Below are 9,017 nucleotides of genomic sequence, written 5' to 3'. Positions count from 1 at the left end.
GACTAACTGAATAAGGGATAATAATTTGAGAAGGTTCTATACTTATAGGTTGTAAGCATCTAGTTCTACCTTGCATTATTAAATTACTAATAAGTTCATAATAAGGGTTAATAACTTTAGAGGGTGTAGTTTTCATATGAATCTACTCAATAATTCCAACAGTTTGCCATAAGACGGCAGTAGGCACATGAGGAGTTGGACAAATTATTAAGAAAATTGGAAGGTGAGTATGAATTCTAGTTAATTGTGTAGAACTGATAGATCTATTGACTATTTATAAAGCTTGAAATCCTTCTGGAGTCATAGAGCGTGAAGAAGGATCTGAGTCACCTTTAAGAATATCAAACAAAGGCTGTAATTGAGCAGTAGTAAGTTTTAAGGAAGGCCTTAGCCAATTAATATCTCCAAGAAATTTTTGAAAATCACTTAATGTTTTTAAATTATCAACTCGAATTTGCAGTTTTTGAGGCCTAATAGTAGTGTTATCAATATATTTTCCCAAATATAAAAATGGAGATTGTCTTTGAATTTTTTTTGAGGCAATGACCAAGCCAAATGATTGTAAGGACTGTTGTAAAAATTGAAAAGCAGTCTCTAATAAAGAAATATTATCAGTGGCTAAAAGCATATCATCCATATAATGTATGAGATATAACGATGGAAACCTTTTTCTCACAGGAGTCAAGGCCTGAGCCACATATTTTTGGCATAATGTAGGACTATTTGCCATGCCCTGAGGCAATACTTTCCATTGAAATCTCCTCACATGTTCCTTAAAATTTAAGGCAGGCAAGCTAAAAGCAAAATGTTTTCTATCTTCAGGAAACAAAGGAATAGTGAAAAAACAATCTTTTAAATCTATAACTAAAAGATGATTATTGTGTGGTATGGCTGTTGGAGAGGGTAGGCCTCGTTGAAGAGCTCCCACTATTAGCATAGTTTTATTAACAGCTCTTAGATCCTGTAATAACCTATATTTTCCAGATTTTTTCTTGATAATAAAAATAGGAGTATTCCAAGGACTACTGGAAATTTCTAAATGCCCTAATTGTTCCAGTACTAATTGTTCTGCAGCTTCTCATTTCTCCTTTGTGAGGGGCCACTGGTCCACCCATACAGGGTCATCAGTCAGCCAAGTAATTGGATCAGCAGTGAGTGGAGAATCCAAGGCCCCTAAGAAAAAACCAAACCTTGTCTATCATTTTTTATTTTCACATCAATAGGAGAGACAGTTCCTTGTTGATTTGTTCCCAGACCTTTTGTGGGAAGAAATCCTTGATCCAACATCATATTAGAGACTTGAGAGTTTGGACTATAAAGTAATACTCCCATTTCTTTTAATATATCTCGGCCCCAGAGGTTTAAAGGCAGCCCAGGCAAAACATAAGGCTGGAAGTATCCTGAATGGCCCTCACTATCTTGCCATAATAAAAACTGACTACTTTGCATAGGAGAAGTACTTTGTCCTATTCCGTGAAGTTCTGTAATAGTAGGACTAATGGGCCAACGTTTAGGCCAGTGTATCTGCGTCATAACAGAGACATCAGCTCCAGTGTCTAACAAACCTGAAAAAACCTTTCCATTAATGGTTCATTTCATTTCTGGACGTTCTTTCCCTATCTTCTGAATCCAGTAGGCAGCATTAGACGATCCAAAAGCCTTTGTTTCTCTCTTTTGATGTTGTAAAATTTGTCCATGAGGTACAAAGGGCAAAAGTAGCAATTGTGCAATTTTATCACCAGGAGAAATAGTTATTATATTTTTAATAGTTTGTGCCATGATTTTTATTTCTCCTTCGTAGTCAGAATCTGTGACTCCTGGCATAATAGTTAAACCTTTCATGGTGACACTACTTCTTCCCAATAATAGTCCCATCAAACCCTTGGGTAAAGGTCCACAGATGCCCGTAGAGAGGGCCTGAGGACCCATTTCAGGAGTTAATACATATCGGGCGGAGGTACTGAGCTCCAGTCCTGCGCTTCCTGGTGTTGCTCTGGAGAGCGAGGATATTGTATGTTTTTGTTTTTGGTTAATGTCTGATTGATAATTTGAGGAGGATACACAGACATTGCCCTTATTATTTGTTGGGGCCGGGGAAGGCCCCGGGAGGAGTTCCCCGACAGTGGTGGCCCATCCTTGTGGGCCACTGAGCAACAATCTTGTGCCCAATGTTTTCCCCTATTGCATTTAGGGCATAAACCAGGGATTTTCTGACCATCTGGAGGTTTCTGAGTAGGGAAGGAAGGACTAGGCTTCGAATTAAAAGATCTACATTCTCTAGCAAAATGACCTGCCTTTCCGCATTTAAAACAAGTCTTTGTTTTCTTTTGATTGTTTTTGAACCCCACTTTAGTTAATGCTGCAGCCACAGCAGCACCCTGTATATAAGTAGGCCCAATGTCTGCACAAAGGCGAATATAAGCCTCCAATGTTCCCCGTTTTCTCCAAGGTCGAATCGCAGCCTGAGACGCATTATTAGCATTATCAAAAGCAAGCTGCTTAACTACAATTGTACCAGTGAGTCCGTCCACAATGAGTCTCCCCACCGCCTGTGACAACCTATCTACAAAATCAGCATATGGTTCATCAGGTCCCTGTCTAATTGTTCAAAGATCCTCAGTTTTGTGTGTAGAAGGTCATTTCCTCCAGGCTTGTAATGCCAAATGATTTATTTGAGGATAAACAATGAAGGGATAAGTTAATTGATCTTGTAAAGAAAGATATTGTCCTTCCCCAAACAGCATATGATAATCAACTGGAACATTATGGGTAGCATTCTTTTCTGCTTGTTCAGCAGCCCGTTCATAAAAATCAAACTTCCATATTAAATAATCTCCACCATTTAAACAAGCTCGTGCAATAGACTTCCAATCAGCGGGGGGAAGAGCTTCTCCTGTCAACCATAGCAGCAGTAAAGGGAGCAGTGGGCCCATATTGAGCACAGGCAGATTTTCAATCTTTCAAAACTTTCAAAGGGAGAGCCTGATGCTCCCTAGTAGCTTGTTGAGGATTATTAGGATCAGGTCTTTCTATGACGGGACAACAGAAAATAGGATCTTCTCCTCGTTTTATGGCTCCTTGTACAGCGCGCTGCAAGGGACTCAGCATTTTTACAGACGTAGATTTTTGAGGAAGACAGTCCTTATTAACCTGCAGCTTTTTCACTGACTTATCTATCACAGCCATTAGAAAACCATCCTCAGGATAGTTCTCTCTTTTATGTTTACAAGCCTCATCTGTTAAGTCAAAATGTTCCTCTTCATCTAAAATATTTAAATTAATTAGCTCTTTCGGTTTAGGAAGTGGCGACACAGTAGCTGATAATACAGTCTCTCCTTCTGTCAGAGGCTTATGTTTTTCTGACTTTACATTCAAATCAACACTATCATGAGAAGCATCTAAACATATTTTTATCACATTCCACAAACTATATGTAACAACAGGAGTATGAGTAGGCCCTCGAGACTCATAATAATTTTTTAAATCTTCTCCAACTTTCTGCCAGATTTCTATGTCACCAGAGCCGCCATCAGGAAACCAGGGAGATACACCATGAATATGCTGTAAAAATTCAGTCAACTGTGAGGTAGAAACTTTATTACCCCGAGCTTTAAGCATCGAAAGTAAAACCTGAGCAAATAATTCACACTACTTTGAGGCCTTTTGCCCCATCTTATTTTACTTCTGACTATTGCCTCATGGCTCTATTAGTTTCACTTTTACTGGTGGCCACACATATTTTGCATAAGGGTTCTCTTACCTGCACTTTCTTTTTCTTTTAATTGCCTTCACGCTTCAGGTCCCTGTTCGAGTGCCACTTGCCGAGGACCAGCCGGAGAAAGAGCATCTCACCGCCCAGGGTCAGAAGGGAAGGGGTAAGGAACTGAAGTAGCACCGATGGATGGGGTCAGAAGGACCAAGACAACTGATGGTTGCAAGGCAAATTTTATTATGCTACAGTTGCAGATTATATAGACTAGAAATCGGAAGGTTGCCAGATGGTGGTTTACATTATCTACAGACTGTCTCGGCTCAAGGTTAACTTCCCTGGGAGGAAACCCATAAACCCAGAAGCATCAAAAATAACCTGCATGTGCAGGGGGGAGACAGCTTTGCTTGTCTCATTTTACATTCTTTCTGATCTCTGGGCCCTGGTGATTTATCTCCCATGGAATGGAACAAGGAGGGGAACAAGTAGGGACAGTCCCTTCGAGCAGCGGCCGCATGCCTGGCATGTCCTTACCTGCTCTCAAGGCTGACTGCTTCCCACACATATGTTGCCTTGTTTAAGCCTCAAGCCCTCGATCCTTTGCTGAAATACAATAATTTCATTCCTATGGTTTTCAATACCAAAAACTCAACCTCCAGGAGGGCTAGAGTCTAATTTGTACTCCAAACCAAGTAGCAGTGCAGTTCGCTACTACTGAGGTTGGATCCATAAAGACTTCAAGACCACGTCCAGAAGACAAGTTATTATATATAATACCCTAGAAGGTCTGAAACATAATTATCATATACATAGCTGGTCCTTCAGAGCTTTTTACCTATAACATGTTTTTTGATGAAAGTTATTTAATGTACTGGAGATAACTGTGACTTACTGATCAAATATTTGAATACTTATACTTACCTGGGATTTCATTTCTGCTGAAAGAAAAAGGAAGAACAGGACTCACTAAAACAAACAAACAAATATTAGAAATGAAAGTAAAAATCTTAACACACACTATCACTTTTGGAAGCAGCATAGAGGGGCAGTAAACGGTAAAACACTGGTGAAATAGGTCAACACTCTGGGCCAAAAATCCATTATTATTATCATCAGTGACAGTACCACAACTGTGCCCTTCAGAATTAATAATCACTCCTAAGAATCTTCATTTGGCACCAGATGATGCGGTTAAGAGAAACACTCTGGGAGGTTTTGAATCAGACTTGGTTTTTTGTTAGCCAAGTTACAGGAGAATTTTTAAAGTGGGGGGAAGGAAGAAGGAAATGGACCAGAAAAAGAATTTAAGCCATCATCTATAAACCAACATAGCACTGATAGTTCCAAACATTATGTCAGACACTAAAATGACTGATATAGGCTCAAGTGGTTTATAAAACCTACAAAAAGACTACACAAGCAAAGTCCCCATTTATCTGTAGAGTTCAGAAACTAAAACAAGGAATATTTTAGCTTAAAACCTTATCTCAAGAGAATCATACACACTTCACATGAATAAAAATACCTGAAACCAAACATTTTTAGAAGCTCCAATACCCAAAATATAAAGAAAAATATTAATTCAGAAGACTCAATCAATCCATGATAATCACAAAACGGCTGGGCAATCTCTATCTCCATTCCACACTAACCATCCATCCCATGGAAGACCAAGGGAGATCAGACCTTCCAGACTTACCTTCTAGACCTTCCAGACACCTGGCTGCTGCAAAATTCTATGGAGACTCCTTGTGGAACAGCAGTTTCCCATCTCTTGTGTCTCTCCCTATCATGATCGTGATCATGCAGGAAGCAAGTCTGGCTGTGCTATTTCTTATCATTGTCTGTCACCCATCTGCAGCATGGTATTGTACAGATAAGGAAAAAGTAGTTCCCTTTCCCCCAGAAGGTTGAGGCTCAGGTACAGGGTAATTCTCCTGTGCACACAGTCATTATTTAGGCCGAGTCAGTGACTTCAACAGGCTTAATCATGTAATCAGGTTTGTTGCCAGCTGCGTAATGCTCCCACATCTGTAGATAGAGCTGCTCTAGGTCCATTGTGTATTGTTTGGTGTTGAACAGAGGGCTAGATGTTCTCTGCTTCCAGACTTTGCCACGAATTTTCTTCAGGTATTCTAGATCAGTTCCCAGTTTCACAGCTATGTCTTCATATTCTTGTCTATTTTGAGCAATAAGCTCACGACAGACTAAACAAGTGAGCTGGGAAGCTGCAACTCGGGAAGCAAGAGTCTCTCCTGGCATAGTCACCACGGGTGTCCCTGACCAAAGGACATCCATCCCTGTGGTGTGTCCATTACAGAGTGGCGTGTCCAAGCAGACATCAGCCAGCTGGCCTCTCCGAACATGTTCCTCTTTAGGAGCAACAGGTGAAAAAATGGTACAGTTCTGGGGAAGGCCCATATTTTGTGTGTACTGTTGAATATTAGGTTCTCCTACTGCTGGAAAACGCAACAGCCACAGTACACTATTGGGAACATGCTTCAGAATATTTGCCCACATCTGCAAAGTAGATGGGTCAATTTTATATAACTGATTAAAGTTACAGTACACAATGGCATCTTCCGGTAACCCGTACTGAGAACGTGTGGTTACAATAATGGTACGGGGAACCTCCTCTCCAGTGGCAGCCTTAATGTTGATCTGGGTAGTTGCCAGTCCATTGCTAAGACTGAATCCATTAATTGTTATCTGAATTTGTCCTCTGTTAATCATTTCAATAACTGCCTCTGCAATAGTATTCATAGGAATGACAGGCATATTAAGAGCTGTATTACTGTTGTCTGCGTTGTCTCCTCCATCAGGACATTTCATCTTGACAATCTGCACATCTGGGAGACTATCAAGAAATGCTTTGAGGTCCTTGCCATTCAGCACAATCCGATTGTCATAAATGTGCCCATTGGACTGAAAATCGATGACTGCCTTCTTCTTCAGGTGAGGGAACATATTAGCATGATCACCAATAAAGAAAGTATGGGGCATATAAGCCAGTTTCTCAGAATACTGCTCAGCAACTTCAGCAGGTGAAGTTTCCTGATCAGTGATGATATAATCCATGAAAAGCATGCCACTGGTCCCAGGGTAGCCCAGCCACATTGCCTGAATAGAAGCTGGCCTGAGAGCAAAGAGTTCATTTCGAGCACCCCTGGTATAACCATTCATATTTACAAGGATGTGTATACCATCTTGATGGATGCGATCAGCTGCTTTCCCATTGCATGGAATCTGAGAAAGATCAATGAAATGATGGGCTTCTGCCATCACCTTCGCTCGGAAGTTTGTGCCATCATCTGGGCTCAGGGCATAACAGAATACCTCAAATTTATCAGGATTGTGCATGCTTGGAATAGACTGCATAAGATGAGAAGTAGGATGATTCCCAAAGTCAGAACTCACGTATCCTACACGCAGTCCACCATCACTGAGCTTCAAGTCTTTTGGATGTTCGTACGGTGGTTTGTGAAGGACACTGATCTCATCCAAGCAGAGGTTCCCATGGCTCTCAGCAATAGCCTTCCTGAAGCCATGAGAAAGAGGATAGAGCATACTATGATGATGCTGCACAGAAGGCAATCTATTCTTCTCCAGCTGGTCAGCCACAATGCTGACCAACTTCTTCATTCGCTCATCATAGTCTGTCCAATCACAGACAATCTGCAGGCAATGAGCCAAATCACAATAAGCGTCAGGAAAATCAGGTTCAAGCTTCAGAGCAGTGCGATAAGAAGCAATTGCTTCTGGAATATTCCCTGAATACTTGTGAATGGAAGCCAGATTGCTGTGGGCATCCGCAAGTGCAGGGTTAATCTGAATGGCACGAGTATAACACTGCAAGCCTCCCTGAACATCCTGCATCTCCTTTAGAGTGTTTCCCATGTTACAGTAGGCATCAGCAAAGGTAGGACTGATTCGAACAGCCTCCTTATAATGCATCAGAGCTTCCTGCAGTTTTCCCTGCTGCTGCAATACACTTGCTAAATTTGAATGGGCAACAGCAAAGTCTGGGAAGACTTCTAATGCTTTACGATACAAGCGAACTGCCTCTTCAATGTTTCCTTGGTCTTTGATATTGGCTAGGTTATTCAGAGAGTCTGCATGGGTGGGACACAGCCGCAGAGCTGTATTATAACAATCTTCTGCTTCGGCAACACTGCCCTTCTCTTCCAGAGCGTTGGCTAGGTTGCAGTAAGCATCAGGGAAATGTGGTTGCAACTCAATAGCTCGCCTGTAGGTGTCTATTGCCAGATCTATCAGGCCTTGCTCATAGTATACACAAGCCAGGTTGGCATGTACCACTGCATGATTTGGGCTCAAGCTTAGGGCACAAAGGTAAGCTGCCACAGCTCTGTCAAAAATCCGTGCCTCTTGCAAGACATTTCCTAAATTGATATAAGCATCCAGAAAATTGGGGTCAAGGGTGACAGCCTTTTCAAAGTGATGAATTGCAAGCCAAATCTCCCCTTGTGCATTGAAAACACAACCAAGATTACTCCAAGCTACTGCAAAGTTCGGTTGCGTCTCCATTGCTTTCAAATAACATGCCTTGGCTCCTTCCAAGCGACCCAGGGCCTTGAGCAGGTTCCCCAGGTCACTGCGAACACAGTACAAATCAGGATTGCACTGAAGAGCAGAGACGTAAGCTTGTACTGCCCCTTCCATGTCGCCTGCTGCTACCAAAGCGGCTGCCAGGTTAATATAACCATCGATGAAATCTGGCTTGAGATGCAATGCATGCCGGTAATGCTCAATTGCTTCCTGCAACTGCCCTCTTTCCTTGTACACATTCCCCAAATTCGAATAGGCTTCTGCCAGAAGAGGGTTCTGTTTAATTGCCAGAGTACTAAAGTGGGCAGATCTGTCCAGCCTTCGACACTGGAAGTGTAGAGATGAAAGTAATAAAAGTACTCCAGTATTGTCTGGCTCTTGTCTCCACAGCTGCATGCAGTGTCTCTCAGCTGCCTCAAAATCTCCTGCCTGATATTCTCGATGTGCCAACTCAGCTAACCCTTGGAAGGAAAGCATACGTTTCGTTGGTTCTGTGCTGTCGGCCACGTTGCCCACAGAAGACGCCATCTGGAGGGTCTGCAGAGAGTGAGAAAAGGGGGTAATTGAGTCCCGCTGCCGCCACTACTGGCAAGAATGTTTCTAGAGGTAGCAAATACGAGGGCAGCAGCCATACCACTGCTTTGGCAGGCTTAAGCGGCGGCGACAGTTACAGGCACCGAACCTTAGGAACTCTGGTTGGTCATCTAACTCTCACGCTCTTAATTCTTAACCCTGCCCTCTT

General features: G+C 42.1%; 1 protein-coding gene across 1 annotated transcript; it reads right to left on the bottom strand.

Annotated features, from left to right (window-relative positions):
* Nucleotides 1–5,665: 5,665 nt before the first annotated feature.
* LOC125961807 (UDP-N-acetylglucosamine--peptide N-acetylglucosaminyltransferase 110 kDa subunit-like) lies at nucleotides 5,666–8,803 on the bottom strand. The gene has a single exon (XM_049700828.1). The coding sequence runs from the start codon at nucleotides 8,801–8,803 to the stop codon at nucleotides 5,666–5,668; it is 3,138 nt and encodes a 1,045-aa protein (XP_049556785.1).
* Between the last annotated feature and the right edge of the window lie 214 nt (nucleotides 8,804–9,017).

The sequence above is a fragment of the Orcinus orca genome, chromosome 17 (genome assembly GCF_937001465.1).
Source record: "Orcinus orca chromosome 17, mOrcOrc1.1, whole genome shotgun sequence".
In the NCBI taxonomy this organism is placed as follows: domain Eukaryota; kingdom Metazoa; phylum Chordata; class Mammalia; order Artiodactyla; family Delphinidae; genus Orcinus; species Orcinus orca.
Note: the sequence above shows the minus strand (reverse complement) of the source record. Positions and strands in the feature narration are given on the sequence as shown.